The 17,051-nt window shown below is 37.6% G+C and overlaps 1 protein-coding gene across 16 annotated transcripts in view; it reads right to left on the reverse strand.

Annotated features, from left to right (window-relative positions):
- The window catches only part of PRRC2C (proline rich coiled-coil 2C), a 98,000-nt gene that overhangs the window by 59,809 nt on the left and 21,140 nt on the right, over positions 1 to 17,051 (reverse strand). For 9 of the 16 annotated variants that reach the window (XM_059079342.2, XM_059079386.2, XM_059079438.2 and 6 more), the window contains exons 2-6: positions 9,608 to 9,773; positions 7,934 to 8,111; positions 6,421 to 6,530; positions 5,210 to 5,335; positions 3,026 to 3,249 (exon numbers count right to left, since the gene is read on the reverse strand). In XM_059079342.2, the coding sequence (XP_058935325.1) occupies positions 3,026 to 3,249; positions 5,210 to 5,335; positions 6,421 to 6,530; positions 7,934 to 8,111; positions 9,608 to 9,719 (750 nt within the window). In that variant the 5' untranslated portion in view covers positions 9,720 to 9,773. The remainder of the gene's footprint in view (positions 1 to 3,025; positions 3,250 to 5,209; positions 5,336 to 6,420; positions 6,531 to 7,933; positions 8,112 to 9,607; positions 9,774 to 17,051) is intronic. The other 7 variants (XM_059079449.2, XM_059079375.2, XM_059079349.2 and 4 more) reach the window with 5 other exon arrangements.

The raw sequence follows: 17,051 nt of genomic DNA on the forward strand, positions 1-17,051 counted from the left end.
ATTGGAGGCAAGTGTTCATATAGGTTAAGTTGTATTAGATCCTTCTGCTGATTATTTAGGCATAGATATTAATTTCATGTGGTATTAATAAATGTTTGAAATTTAGGAATTTGCCACAAAACCTGCAGAAACGGCACTCCCCTGGTGGCGCAGTGGTTAACAATCCACCTGCCAATGCAGGGGACACGGGTTTGATTCCTAGTCCTGGAAGATCCCACATGCCACAGAGCAACTAAGCTGTGCGCCACAACTACTGAGCCTGCACTAGAGTTACATACACCCCAACTTTTTAGAGCCTGCGAGCCACAACTACTGAAGCCTGTGTGCCCTAGAGCCCGCACACCGCAACTACTGAGCCTGCACACCGCAACTACTGAAGCCCACGCACCTAGAGCCTGTGCTCTGCAACGAGAAGCCACCGCAATGAGAAGCCCACGCGCTGCAACGAAGCATAGCCCATGCTCACGCAACTACAGAAAGCCTGCGTGAAGCAATGAAGACCCAACACAGCCAGAAAAATAAAGTAAAAAATAAATAAATAAAATGCAGAAACAACTATAAGTTCTCAACACATAATAATGGTGTTTTAAATGTTCTTGTTTAGTGAAACATTTTATTTGAATAAATTCATTGATGAAATTAGGAACAAAGCTCACTTGGTCTCCCCTCTTACCTTCCCCCTTATCCCATTCCACCCCTACGCCCGGAAATTCAGGCAGGGGTCCTTGGAAGCACAATTTGAAAAATCTTAGGAGACAAGTATTTGGGTGCAAATCATTATTCAAGGTCAGGTTAGCATATAAGACTGTTTTATCATACACCCCAACTTTTAAAGAAAATATTTAACAAATAATTATATTTAATAATTTATTTCCCTCTACCTTAGAATGGTTAAGTAATAATGATACAAAGAAAAAATAGAAAATATGGTTGGACCTTGATTACTTAGGAGTTAAGTCATAAGAAAAATAAATGTATGAATTAGATTCTTTCCTTTGAGATTAATGGTTTTCTCAAAAAATGTAAATTTATTTACTTGAGCACATGTAACTTGCCATATAATTTCACAGTAGACTGAGAGTAAACGAATGAATGAGGGCACCAAATCTAACTACTAATTTATAGGCAATATGGGGGTGAAAAGTATATATATATGTGTGTGCGTATATATATATATATATATATATATATATGTATATTTGTTTATTTTTAAAATTTCCCCTGCCCAAGAAGCAACTACTATTAAGTTCTGTTTCTTTTCTTTTTTCTTTCTTTTTTTTTTGGCCGCACCATGTGGCATGCAGGATCTTAGTTCCCTGACTAGGGATCAAACCCGTGCCTGTATTGCAAGTGTGGAGTCTTAACCACTGTATCGCCAGGGAAGGCCCCTCAGAAGTATATATTAAATGGAACTACAAAGATGGAATCAGCAAAATCCAGAATATGAGAAACTCTACAGGAAAACAAATAAATTGTAATAGATATGCTCCAAAGAAAACGAGATAAAGGAAAAGAGGTACCCACAGATAACAAGATTACTAAGAAAAACATAAACCATCTCAAGAATAGATGTTACCTGGATCATAATTATGAGATAAACAGGGAAACTAGAATATTGACTTGGTATTTTAAAAAGAATTTTCAGGGACTTCCCTGGTGGCACAGTGGTTAAGAATCCACCTGCCAATGCAGGGGGCCCTGGTCCAAGAAGATCCCACATGCCGCAGAGCAATTAAGCCTGTGTGCCACAATTACTGAGCCTGCGCTCTAGAGCCTGCAAGCCACAACTACTGAGTTCACATGCCACAACTACTGAGCTCACATGCCACAACTACTGAAGCCCGCATGCCTAGAGCCCATGTTCCACAATAAGAGAAGCCACTGCAATGAGAAGCCCATATACCTCAACAAAAAGTAGCTCCCGCTCACCACAACTAGAGAAAGCCCACACGCAACGAAGACCCCACACAGCCAAAAAAATTAAAAATAAATAAATAAATAAGAATTTCTTTTTAGGTGTGGTAATGGCACTGTGGTTTTTTCCCTAGTCTTTATCTTTTAAAATTAACCTAAAAAATATATGGATGAGATGATGTATCTAGGATTTTAGTAATCCCAGGTGGTGAGAAATAGGTAAAAAAGATGGACCACAAATCGATAACCGTTGAAGATATATGGTAGTTAGGGGAGAAAGAAAGCTCACGCTTTCTTTTATCATTTCTATTTTTGAATGCTAAAAATATTCCATTATAAAAAGTTTGTAAAAAAATTCAAGGTATACTACTAAAAACTTTAGAACTAAAGCAGGTATTAACCTTTTCTTGTGCCATGAACAACCCCTCTGGCAGTTTTATAATCAAAATCTTATGGACCTCTTCTCACAAAAATGTTTTTAAATGCATAATTAAAAACAGTATTACTAAGGAAACAATTATACTAAAATTCTGCTACCACAATATTTAAAAAACAAATTTGTGAAACAGTAATGTATGTGTTTCATTAAATAACACTAATAACTATTTTAAAGTAATGCTGAGTATAAACAATATCTGCAATACCTAAAAACAATGTAATGTGATATGAAAATACCTATGATCCCTAAGGATAAAACATGGGTACTGCTGATACTTCCTGTGATTTGATTCCTAAATTCATAATCAAAGAAAATTTTAATTTTTAGTTAGATGTTAATGAAAATAAAGACCTCAACTTTTTCCCATTCCAATTCTTTCCTTGGAATCCAGATCAAAAACCTCTTATTTGGGCTTCCCTGGTGGCGCAGTGGTTGAGAGTCCGCCTGCCGATGCAGGGGACACGGGTTCGTGCCCCCGTCCGGGAAGATTCCACATGCTGCAGAGCAGCTAGGCCCGTGAGCCATGGCCGCTGAGCCTGCGCGTCTGCAGCCTGTGCTCCGCAACAGGAGAAGCCACAACAGTGAGAGGCCCACATACCACAAAAAAAACAAAAAACAAACCAAAAAAACCCTCTTATTTAATTAACCACTTGCTGATTCAACAATACTCACGTAAGAAGGCATCATAGCTCTGTATTGGGAAGCAAGGGCCGGCTGTTGCCCATTCAGTTTAGCCTGTGGAGGACCACAAGCTATCCTCTTTTCCACCACTTTGAGGATATCATTTTGCTCTGATGTTCCTCCAGCTGTGCTTTCATCTTGGACAGCCTTTTCATCTTGGTCAGATGTTAAAGGCGAACTAGCAGATTTACCACCATCTCTCCAACAAGCAACATCTGATATGAAGAGAGAGAAAAAATAAGAAAAAAATCTGAAAATGGAACAGAGTGAAACCAAACTAGGCACATTTCAAGAGAAGTTAAGCAAGTAAGCATAGTGAAGGAATAGTGAAAGTCTAATCTAGGCTGTACTAGAAATTTAGACTTCGAAGGTGTTTAGGTAGTCAAAGAGCAGTGGCTTCCAAAGCAGAGAGGATGTACCTCAGAGCAGCGGTCCCCAACCTTTTTGCCACCAGGGACCGGTGTCATGGAAGACAATTTTTCCACAAACGGGGGGAATGGGGGTAATGGTTCAGGTGGTAATGCGAGTGATGGGGAGCAGCAGATGAAGCTTCCTCGTTCGCTGGCCGCTCACCTCCTGCTGTGCGGCCTGGTTCCTAACAGGCTGTGGACTGGTACTGGTCTGCGGCCCAAGGGTTGGGGACCCCTACTTCAGAGGGTACCACCAAAAGCAAATACTGGGGTCAGGGAAGAAAATATTAGAACTTCCCTATTAAGCTTCACCAATGTCTGATAGAGAGATTAAGATCACTGTTATACCTGAGGTGGCCTGAACAAGGGTGGAGGGAGTTCCATAACCCAGAGGACTGACAGTGACGCAGGCTCTCATTCGTTTGCAGTCTACTATTGCTAGTTACATGTGCCCAAGTAAGCAGATTTAGTGACTGCATTACCTGATTCAACTACACTTAACCAAATAAAAGAGATAAATGGTTTTACAAGGAAACCCTGTTTGGTTCGAATGGTCTCTACCTCCTGCTATTCACCCCCTGTGTAGTCCCCTCTCAGCAGTGTACCAGGATTGGTCTGTGTAACCTGCAGAATAAGGCAGGAGTGTTGGCTGTCTTCTCTGAGAACAGGCTATGAAAGCCTAGCGGTTCCATCTTGGGTGAGAGATGTCTGTCTGTCCCTCCTTATTTTTTCTGAGGAAATCGGTTGTGAGCCGCCCACATACAAATGAGCCACCACAAAAGAGCTTAAAACAGCAACCCTAGTCAAGTCAGCATCAGATGACAGTTTCACTGCAATTCTGTTGACAGAGATCCAACAAAACCTGAGCTAGAACCCCCAGCTAAGTGGTTCCCAGATTCCTGACCCTCAGATACTATGTGAAATGGTAAGCCCAGTTCAGTTTGTCTTTTTAAGCTGCCAAATTTGTTACACAGCAACAGGTAACTGGTGAAAAGAGACTAAATTAAGAGAACAGTGGAGCTGACACATCTATTCCTAATACAAACTCATCAGCCGCATTACAGTAATTAAAAATAAAAATTAAAAAAGGTGATTTACCCAGACCTGGCAAGAAATAAGTCAAAGAGATAGAAAATGTATTAGGTTATCAAAAACATGGATTTGTAACCATTACTGTAAATAGGAACTTCCCTGTACATGGTACAGGGTTCTTTGAGATATTTGGTAACAATACTATGAATCCAATATAATTAATAAGATGTTTTAAAATCTCTCAAAGATTTTATATTTCTATTTTTAGTTTCTGCTTTATAATGTACATAATATGAGTATCTCTTACTATCCAAATTGATTGGTTCCTCAGTTTGAGTTCAGAATATTAATAGAAAGCAAATGAATGGATATAAATTATAAACAAATTATTTGCATATTGAGGAGGTGTGCTAAAAAATTTTACTATTGTAAAAATGACCAAATATTGATGTGCAAACAAGTCACCTAGGCATCTAGGTGAAAAATGCTGACTTTTGATTTAGTAGGTTGGGTGTGAGGGCCAAGACATATACTTCCAACAAGTTCTCAAGTTAAACTGATGCTGTTCATGTAAAAACCATACTTGAGTGGCAAGCAACTACAGTTACTATCTGCCTTTTCAAGCTAGGTGAGCCATCATACATACAACAATAGCAGACAGGAGGTTATATCACAAGATAAAACACAAATATAATCTCATTCTGTATTTTTATTAAATAGAAAGTATTCTTACTTGGTGGGCGTAAACTCGGTCCAGGTCCATAGCTGTCATCAATTGATTCTTTTTCTTTTTTTTCTTGATCCCCAGCTGCCTGCAGGCTGGGAAATTCTTGCTGAAAATGACTATTCACCTGGATTCCTATGGATATTTTTAAAAAAACATTACATGTAACTTTTATACTGAAGATAATTCAAAAACCCTCCCCGGATAGAACTCTCTTTTTTTTTGATAATTTATTCCGCATTTCAGTGGTGACTGTTCATATCCATAAAACTTTAAAATTTATCTAGAATTAGAATCCCTTGGAAAGTTAATGAACAGCCATGAGGAAATAAAAATCTAAGAAAGGAATCTGCCGGACATTGTTCCAGTGGACTCATTAAAGATAATGAGGAAAGTAAGGAGAATTTCATTTCTGTTTCTCTTTTATTATGACTCCTTTCATTTTCAATATAAGTAAAATTCCTTTACTAATAAATAGCTCTAAGAATCAGTTCAAATAATATTGCTAAAACAGAATTTAAGAATCAACACTACAAGTATCATGGTGAGACTAAAATGCTTCATTTTAATTTATTGTGGAGATACTGATTGCACCTCACTATTCACTCATTCCCTATCTACCTACCTGCCCACCTATTTATTTTTACACTTCCATAAATTTAAAAGAGCTGATTTTATTAGCTTGAGGGCCCAGATGGGTTTTTCCATACAATGTTTTATAGACATGTTTTTCAAGTGGGAAAATTAAGTTTTGTTGGGGATTCCAATCATGCCTAGCAGGGAGGGAAGTATTACAGCTACTGTGCTTTATGGCTACTCTCTAGGTCTTCTCTACCACAGAAATCATGAACAGCATATTTGAAACAGAAGAGGTTTAGGGGCACAGATGGAAAATAATATGGTTTCTAGCAATCAACATAACGTCTGGGTACTTTTATGTCTCAGAGCTGAAGGCACAAGATTTTGTCTGGTTATGTGGGGCACAAGGTACCTTAAAGACTCCTTCTTTAATCCCTTTTATTTGCTCATACATGGCTCTTAACACTGAAACTTAACTAGCCCAAGAGAATTTTTACAAGACCCTTTTTTTCAGGGCCTGATAATATCTTTTGACAGTGTTCTCTATCCCTGCCAAAACACCATAATTCGCCCCTTATCTCCTGCATGGCTGTTCAGTAACTATCAAGCCGAACCAGTTTCCCCAGCTAATGTCCACTTACCATCTCCTTGCCCACCTTGCTTGTTACTGGCCCATGATTTGGGAGCAGGTGCTACTTCTGGGGGAGCTGCGACCCCAGGTTTTGGTTGTGCTGGTGGAACTTCTGGTGCTCTTAAAAAAAATATGAATCCATTATTTCAGATATTATATGTTTAAAGAAAATAAAAATTGCATTTAAGCTAAATTTGTATACAAATTATTTTGGCTACATATTTACTCAGATGCACCCCACCATGTTTTCCCTCTGCAACATTCCTTTAAATGAAGTACAGCTATTTTTGTCCCCTTTCATTTCTACCCATGAATAACCCAAGGAGATGACAGCTTTGTTTTTAATTTTGGAAAGAAAAGAGGGGAGGAAGGGAGGGAGGGAGGACGGGAGGAAGGAAGGAAGGAAAGAAGAGAAAGAAAGAAAGAAAAAAAAGAAGCATTCATTATTGAACATAGCTACCAAAAATTTGTTTTGAAAAAGTGAACATTTATAATTAGGAATAACATTATAGTCATACATACAGTCTGGATTGGTGGGATTAACCAGGGGCTAAGGCTAAACAAGCTCTCCATTTGGCAGTCAACAGTTTCACCACTGTACATATTACAGTTAATCAAAAAAGGTAACAGCAACCTGCCTGATGCATCCCCATGAATAAAAGGTGTTTTAAAAGCGTCTACAGTTTTATTCAATGCTTGTAATGAGTTAAGGCTTAAAAATGAAAAAGGCAGTTAACAGGCTTAAGAAATGCAATATATTTCTGGTATACTAAGACCTAAAACTGACTTGCTACTATAAAATAATTCTATAACAACTAAGGAGTAGAGAACAATAAGTCTTTAATAAGCTTCACCCAAGCAGTTGTATTTATTATATAAAGCTCCCCAAACCAGAATATAGAAATTTAGTAACAGATATAGGCAAAAAGCATTAAGTACTCATGTTCTTGTCTTATTTTTAAAAACTACCACTACTTAGCCTGGTCATTTAATAAACCAAGAGCCCTGAATAATCCGTGATACAAAACGCTAAATATTTATTGAATGAATGATGATTAAGCGGGATATTACTAATTCCACTCCAGCTTTCTTGTGAATTCTTTATTCATTCAAATAATATTACTTGAGCACCTATGATGTGCATCAGGTATAGTTTCAATGAATCAGGCAGACAGAAACTCTTAGCTTCATGAAAAGTAGTTAACAGAATCAACTCTTAAATCATTTTAGAAAGAGAATGCCTGATTTGGTGAGGATGGGGTAGGAGGGAGCCCGACAGTGTATGATACAAGGAAAACTGTGATTAGCAATTTTGTCAACTGTTCTACCCTGACACATAAAAATACTGCCACTAAACCCACGCACAGGAAAAATTACACAAAAGTTGACTATATAAAACACAAAAGTTGACTATATAAAACATTTTAAAGGGCATAGCACAATACCTAGCATGTAAGGAACTCAAACATAAGTTCCCACAAAGAAAGGGGAATGATTTCATTCTTTAATAGACTTTGACTCACTTTTCTTCTTCGTGTTGCTCTTGTTTTGATGCCCATCCTGTGCCATCTTTAGGTACGATGTTCACATTAGGATCATTGCCTTTGTTTTCTGCTTTGAGACTTGGGAGGTTAGCAGGTGGAGGCATACGCCGTGAAATACCAACTTTTCCAAGACTCTGCAATCCATGTCGAGCTGCAACTAAAGATCAATAACATCAACTTTCTTAGTAACTATTTTATTCTTAAAACAAAATAAAAAGACAATAGGAATTAACGGGATCTTGGATTATTATTTTCTATTTTAAGATGAAAAAATTAAAACTAAGCAACACGCCTGCAACATAACCCAATGTAGAAATTACACTAAAATTAACTATCAAGCCACTGAACAGATGCTTTAAAAATTCTAACAACTGGGACTTCCCTGGCAGTCCAGTGGTTAAGACTCCACGCTTCTGGGCTTCCCTGGTGGCACAGTGGTTAAGAATCCACCTGCCGATGCACGGGACATGGATTCAAGCCCTGGTCCAGGAAGATCCCACATGCCGTGGAGCAACTAAGCCCATAAGCCACAACTACTGAGCGCACGCACCACAACTACTGAAGCCCGTACACCTAGAGCCCATGCTCTGCAACAAGAGAAGCCACCGCAATGAGAAGCCTGGGCACCACAATGAAGAGTAGCCCCCACTCGCCACAACTAGAGAAAGCCTGCGCGCAGCAGCAAAGACCCAAGGCAGCCAAAAATAAATAAACAAATAGAGTATACAGAAAATAAATAAAATAGTACATTAAAAAAAAATTCTAACAACTGAACCAACCCTATAAACTACAAAAAAGAAAACACTGACAATGCTGTTTTCTAATTTTTCCAGAGAATCGATTTTAAACTCGAAACTCCGTACGTTAAAGAATAAACATGATATGAAACAGACTCACAGACATAGAGGACAGACTCATGGTTGCCAGGGGGGAGGGGAGTGGGTGGGGTGAACTGGGAGTTTGGGTTTAGCAGATGCAAATTATTAAATACAGAATGGATAAACAACAAGGTCCTACTGTATTCAATATCCTGTGATAAACCATAATGGAAAATAATATGAAAAAAGATTGTATGTATATGTATAACTGAATCACTTTGCTGTACAGCAGAAATTAACACTACTGTAAATCAACTATACTTGAATAAAATAAATTTTAGAAAAGAAATATGCTACCTTTATGTACATAATGAACACTGTTAATGCACCATACAGTTATTATGTATACATGGTCCAGTTTTCACTCCTCACTGTAAACACTGGGTTCAAGGTATTAAAAAACAAAACAAAACTCAGAACCACAGGACTCTCTAGTCCATAACTAAAAGTGGTAGAATAAATCCATTAATATACAGCTTTATGCCTATTAATCTCATTGACCAAGTCTCCCTTTTGGAACCACATAGTTTTACTTATTTTCTGATGACAACAAACAGGAAAAAAAAAATATTTTAAAACATTTATAAATTTTCAACTTTAAAAAATTCATATCCCTTCAAAGATGTGTACGTATATAAAAAGCCCAATGTAAACAGGGCTGCATTAACATGTTTGCCCTAGATCCTAATAGCAATAGCTCTAGTGTGTCATTTATAGTAATAAAACAAAACCATGAAAACTATAAAAAATATAAATGCCACTTGATTTTACTCACCTGTGGTTTTCTGAGTTTCTAATGATTTACCCTTGTAAGTATTAAATAAACTGAGTGTCGCATACTTTTTCCCATCCTTTGCTTTTGTGTTCTGGCCTGACTTCTCCGACATTTCAGTGGAAACTCATCGAGTCCAGAACGTCCTGCCACACCCCTTAAAACCAGTCTTTAAGATGCACATAAGAAAGAAAAACAAGGAGGAAAACTTTAGAATTTGTTTACTAAAAGCTGTTAGTAAATTCAAATGTTCACAGAAATTCTGAAAAATAAAAACATGAGAAATTAAGTCAATCTTCAGTGATTCACATCAACAATAATTTCAAGAGCCTGTTTAATACTGTAAAATTCCAACAATCAAAATGTGACAAAATTAATCAAAATAAACTTCCATGTGCTTGGTGAGTATATTGTTTATGATTTGTAACCATTTAACTACACTATAGAGAAAAAGGGTTTTAATCCATACTGAGATGAACAGTTCAAATACAGTGGATCTATGGATAATGTCTTTCTATTTAATAAACACATATCATTCAACTTAATAGGGTTGAGATGAGTGGCATGATCAGCTTACACATATGGAATCCAAACATGACAGAAGGGTAACATCATTTCCCTATAAACTGCATGCCTGTGTTTTCAGGCAGTATGTGTCTAACAGAGATCTATTAGTTTAACAGCTTAGAACAGAAAGAACATTCTATTTTCTCTGCATGCTGCAAAGGGTAGAATACTTCTTTATAAACCTAAGGTACATAAAAACAATATTCTATTTCATGGCTATGGACTAAGTGTTCAAGAAATGGTGTACACTTGTCAAAACAAATCTCTGTGTATATGAGAAGTTATCAGAAGTACACAGTATTTTAATGAACATTCATATACAAAGAGAATGTTCATCTTTGGAACTAATGTACCCCAATTAAAAATTAGTTTATTAATAAACAGGGTGAAAGACACAAATTAGCTCTCATACTATTTCCCTTCAATTTAATGAGGTATACATTATCAACATTAGGAGTTGGATTTTCTGTTTGTTTTGTTTGTTTATTTTGTTTTCAGGGTGGAAGTAGGACAGGAGGTGGTGAATTTTACCAATAAACCATCAACAGCTAAAAGCATGGGAGCTAAAGATAACACAGAATAGTATATAATGTAAAAAGCATTCGAAGTCAAGGAATGCCTGTGTAGACCCTACCATCATAAAAATCATTTTATGTACTGGTTTTACATTTGTCAATTGCAGAATAAGCACCAAATAGAGAGATGCGATTTTATATTCATATCACCTGCCACAATATTTAAGGAGTTCCATAAAATTTATCAATAATTTTCACATCTGTTCTCATTTCAGTCTAGTAACTTTATGATACAGTTAGTATTCTGATTTTACAGATAAGGAAACTGATGTTCATAGGTAAATGAGACTGGATTTGAAATCAAGGCTTCTGGGTCAGTCCATTTACACAATGCCGCCTCCTCCCCATGTAACTGTAATCACTTAGCTTCTCCAAGTATACATCTTCCTTGAAATAAATTGTGAAAATGACTCACCTGCAACCAAAAGAACTACATTAATGAATATAAGATGGTTTACAATCATCTGTGGCAGAATGTATATAATTAATTTTATCCCAAGGGTGCTAACAATGACGGTGTGAAGAGAGCTATCTATATACTCCTAGAATCTATCCTGTTGACATATTTTCACCAATAACATGGACAAAGATATACAGGAAGAATATTCACCTCCAGTGACAAAAGAGGACAGTGCATATTCATTAGACGACAAAACTAAGATTCAAGGAGATCTTTCTTCAGGTGAAAAAAAAGTAACTGACATATAATAAAAAGTCACTTGTTCTTTCACTCTCATTTGATGGCAATTTTAACACCTAAGCATCCTCAAACCCCTCTTAACATTACAACTACTCATGCAGCACTCTTAGTGGAGACCCTCACATGCCTACATCATAAACAAAGCAACAACATTAAGAAAGAAACTCCTTGAGCACCTATGGTGTGCGTCAGGTATAGTTTCAATGAATCAGGCAGACAGAAACTCTTAGCTTCATGAAAAGTAGTTAACAGAATCAACTCTTAAATCATTTTAGAAAGAGAATGCCTGATTTGGTGAGGATGGGATAGGAGGGAGCCCGACAGTGTATGATACAAGGAAAACTGTGATTAGCAATTTTGTCAACTGTTCTACCCTGACACATAAAAATACTGCCATTAAACCTACGCACAGGAAAAATTACACAAAAGTTGACTATATAAAACACTTTAAAGGGCATAGCACTTTTAGGGGCAAACCTACAAGCCCACTGGCATCTACATCCATCTTTCCTAAGGGTTTCCTTTCCTTCACCTACTGTTACAGTGGTTCTCAGCATCATCTAGAAACTTGTTAGAAATGCAAATTCTCAGGCTCCAACCCATACCTACTGAATCAAACTGAGGATGGGGCCAACCACTGTGCCTTAGAAAGCCCTCCCAGTGATTCTGAAAAATACAAAAGTTCAAGACTCACTGACTTACTACAAACAATATATGCTAAGCAGTGGTCAGTCCTTAACTCTTGCCACACATTAAGATCACCTGGGGATTTAAAACATTCTGGTTTCCGACTTCCCTGGTGGCACAGTGGTTAAGAATCTGCCTGCCAATGCAGGAGACACAGGTTCGAGCCCTAGTCTGGGAAGATCCCACATGCTGTGGAGCAACTAAGCCTGTGCGCCACAACTACTGAACCTGTGATCTAGAGCCTGTGAGCCACAACTACTGAGCCCGCATGCTACAGCTACTGAAGCCTGTGCGCCTAGAGCCCATACTCTGCAACAAAGAGAAGCCACCGCAATGAGAAGCCCGCGCACCACATCGAAGAGTAGCCCCTGCTCACTGCAACTAGAGAAAGCCTGCGTGCAGCAAGGAAGACACAATGCAGCCAAAAATAAATAAATTCATTTTCAAAAAAGTGTCTAGGGATGTGAGGTGGGATCTGATCATCAATCCTTATTTTGAAAATGCTCCTCAGTCAATTCTAATATGTAAGCAGTCTTCAGAACCACTGCAATAAAGGAAGTGTATCTTTCCTCCCATTCCACCTAAGGCCAATCCTTCCTTCTGTGCTACCCATCCTGTCCTCACCTTCTTTCTCCTTCTAAATTCATCTCTGTAGGAAATCTCATCCAATTCTAAGGCTTCAACTACTAACCGATCATGCCAAATTTATATCTCCAGCCCAGAACTCTGTGTTCCTACAGAATTCTACTGCCTGTTTACATTTCTCCTTTGTTTTGAATAAAATTTCAACTTTACCTAGAACACAGGCATGTATTTCACATTAAACATTTCAGAACCAAACCTACCAAATATGCACAAAGCATGAGCGGAAAACTGTAGTTAAAAATATTAAGTTGAGAGTCAACAGGGAAAAATATCTCAACATTTGACAAAATGCAAATGTTATGTAAGAAGCCAACAAATTGAAGAAAAAAACTTGCAGAAACCCAAACATTAATGCTATATGAACAAACAATTCATTATAGAGAAATACCACTAAGCAAATGTATTAAAATGTTCAATTTTATAAGTAAACAAAATTAACAAGGTAGGGCAGTTCAGCTTGTCCATAGGCTTACACAAGGAAAACAAAGTAACATAACACAATTTAACCATAGGGTGACAGAATATCTAATTTAACTCAGCCATCACAAAACATTAGAGCCTGGAAATAATCACAAAATGAACCTTAATTTTCCTACTTAAGAGTTAAATAAACTAAAAAATTTCCTTTAAATTATAAGGAATTTCCAAATACAAAAAAAAAAGAGTAAGAAAATTCCTGCAAATATATAATAAAATTCAAGTTTGAGTAGTTCTTTTTTTTTTTTTTTTTTTGCAGTACGCAGACCTCTCACTGTTGTGGCCTCTCCTGTTGCGGAGCACAGGCTCCGGATGCGCAAGCCCAGCGGCCATGGCTCACGGGCCCAGCCGCTCCGCGGCAGGTGGGATCTTCCCGGACTGGGGCACGAACCCGTGTCCCCTGCATCGGCAGGCAGATTCTCAACCACTGCGCCACCAGGGAAGCCCTTGAGTAGTTCTTTTTAAGGTTCAAAATTCTGTACAAAGTATCTCCTTCCACTATTAATAAACTACTGCCTATATGGTATGCCCTTCAGTACATGCTCTTTCACCAAACAGATAAACAAAATACATACTGGGTATATTCTGAGGTAAGAAAGATGGCCAGAGAGTCAGCTTCTCAGGCCATTAGACTAGAGAATAAATTTATTCTTTCATATCCTATGAGCCTCTCCAGTATAAAACTCAAGAAGGCTTTATAGTACCTACTACCCCCTCCAAAAGTAAATCATAAATACACATGATTGAAGCTAGTACAAATGCATTCAAAAGATAATTCAATCAAAGAACAAACTATCACAATGTACCTATTTCTATAAAAGATCATGCATTTCTAAAGACAAAGAATTTATAGCCATAAACAATAAGACTGGATAAATCAGAAAAGCCAATTGCACTCTAACGGTTTGCCAGTTATATGTGGGCACTTTCAGCAATCCCACCCCTGGGCCTATATGCAGAGAAATCTCTAATTTGAAAAGATACATGCACCCCACCCCTATGTTCATAGCAGCACTATTTACAATAGCCAAGACATGGAAGTGAAGCAACCTCAATGTCCATCGACAGATGAATGGATAAAGATGTGGTATGTATCACAATGGACTACTACTCAGCCATAAAAAAGAATGAAATAATGCCATTTGCAGCTACACGGATGGACCTGGAGATTATCATACTAAGTGAAATCAGAAAGAGAAAGACATATACCATATGATATCACTTATATGTAGAATCTAAAATATGATACAAATGAACTTATTTACAAAACAGAAACAGACTCAAACACAGAGAACAAACTTGTGGTTTGTGGTTTTACCAAAGGGGTAAGAGGGGTGGAGAGGGATAAATTAGGAGGTTGGGATGAGCAGATACAAACTACTACATATAAAACAGATAAACAACAAGGTCCTACTGTATAGCACGGGGAACTAATAAACCATAATGGAAAAGAGTAGGAAAAGAATTTATATATATATATATATAAAACCTGAATCACTTTGCTATACACATGCATATGTAATGTGTTTATATATACTGTCCAGTGCAGGTAGGTGTGTGTAATTTTACTTATATATAAATAAAACAAGAACTAAGACACTGAATTGATGTGATACCTAACAGAGGAAAGAAATGAAGTGAGCCCTATGGTTTCCTGAGCTTACTGCCTGGAGACCTCCCAGGCCATGGCACTGAGAAGGGAACTCAGAAAGAACCCAAGTGGAGGCTGGGAGACTTCCTAAGTTGAAGAAATGAAGCTGGGCATTCAGGATGGCCAAGGTAGCTAGGCTATAATACTGGAAAGAAGAGAGGTATACAAAGAGAAAATGCTACAGATCTGCAGAGGATCTGTTCCCCCTTGTGTATTCAGCAGAGTATCAATATGTAGTACATGTGTGAGGAAACCACCCAAAGCCAGGAAAGAACCACCTGAAATAATCAGAGGGAACAGTGCCTGTTGCTCAGGAAGGACTGGGAATAGCACCAATTCTCACATGCTAGACTTTAAATCACACTGTTTCTGGTAACTGAGTCCCAAGCAAATCTAAAGAATGTTTATTTTAAAAAATGGAAAAATATCCAGCACTCAAGAAGGCAAAATCCACATTGAACAATTTAATTAAAAACTACACAGGCAAAGAAGCAGGAAAATATGAACCATATTGAAGAGAAGAATCAATCAACTGAAACCAATCTAGCTGACCCAGGTATCAGAATTAGTGGACAAAAATGTTATTTTATATAACTGCATTCTATATGTTCAACAAGTAAAAAGATTAAATATAGAAACATGAAAGATAAGCCCTGAGACAGAGTTAGGCAGCCTAATCTATGTGTAACTGGAGTCGCCCAAGGAGGTGGGGTGAAAGAAAAATTAATGGCCATAATCTTACAAAATCTGATGAAAACTACAAAAACAGATGCAAAAGACTCAATGAAGTCCAAGCATAAGAAATATGAACTAAACCATACCAAAGCACATCATAATAAAATTGTTCAAAACGAATGATAAAGAGAAAATCTGAAAAGCAATAAGAGAAAAAAACATTAAGAGTTAGAGCAGAGGGAATTCCTTGGCGGCCAGTGGTTAGGACTCTGCGTTTTTACTGCCAAGGGTGAGGGTTCAATCCCTGGTTTAAACTGAGAGGAACTAAGAGGTTTTAAAAAAAAGAAAAAAGAAAAAAAAGAAAGAAAATTAAAGCAGAATCCTTGTTGGAAACCATGCAAGTGAGAAAATGTTGCAGCTACATGCTTAAAGTATTGAAAGAAAAAACTGATAACCTAGAATTCTATATCCAGCAAAAATACTTTCAAAAATGACCAACAAGGGCTTCCCTGGTGGCGCAGTGGTTGAGAATCTGCCTGCCAATGCAGGAGACACGGGTTCGTGCCTAGGTCTGGGAAGATCCCACATGCCGCGGAGCGGCTGGGCCTGTGAGCCACGGCCGCTGAGCCTGTGCATCCGGAGTACAGGCTCCGCAATGGGAGAGGCCACAACAGTGAGAGGCCCGCGTACCGGGGGGGAAGACCAACAAGAGTTTCTCAGACTTAAGAAAGATGAAATAATTCATCATTAGCAGATCTACACTCTAAGAAATGTTAAGTCCTTCAAACAGCAGAAAAAAAAGAAAAAAAAAGTTACCAGACAGAAGGCTGCATCTACAGAAAAGAATGAACAGCACCAGAAATGGAACTAAGTAAGAAATGTGTGAAAAACACTTTTTTATTATTTAAATATCTTTATCCCAGGAATGCAGAGGTGGTTTAACCTTCAAAACTCAACAGAGGCATTTCACCATATAGTAAACTAAAACAAACACACAATTATCTCAATATATGCAGAAGTATCTGACAACACACCCCATTCCTGATAAAATCTCAGGAAACTAAGACTCAGCCTGATAAAGGGCATCTATTACAACCTATTAAAAAATAAAGTCTATTAATAAAATCAAAAACCTATAGCAACATCATAATTAATGGTAAAAGACAATGCTTAACCCATGTTCTAAAGAACAAAGAAAGGCTATCAACTCTCATCACTTCTGTTCAACACTGTCCTAGAATTTCTAAGCCAGTGCAGTAAGACAAGGGTGAGGGGAAAGGAAGTCAGATGGAGAAAGATGAAATAAAACTGTCTATTTGCTGACATGATCATATACATAGAAAATCTGACGAAGTCTATAAAATGCTACTAGAACTAAGAAGAGAGTTAAGCAAGGTTGTATACAAGGTCAATATATAAAAATCAATTATATCAGTGCAGAGTACCAAGGAATAATCAGAAATTAAAGTA

This window comes from Kogia breviceps, chromosome 1 (genome assembly GCF_026419965.1).
Source record: "Kogia breviceps isolate mKogBre1 chromosome 1, mKogBre1 haplotype 1, whole genome shotgun sequence".
NCBI lineage: Eukaryota > Metazoa > Chordata > Mammalia > Artiodactyla > Physeteridae > Kogia > Kogia breviceps.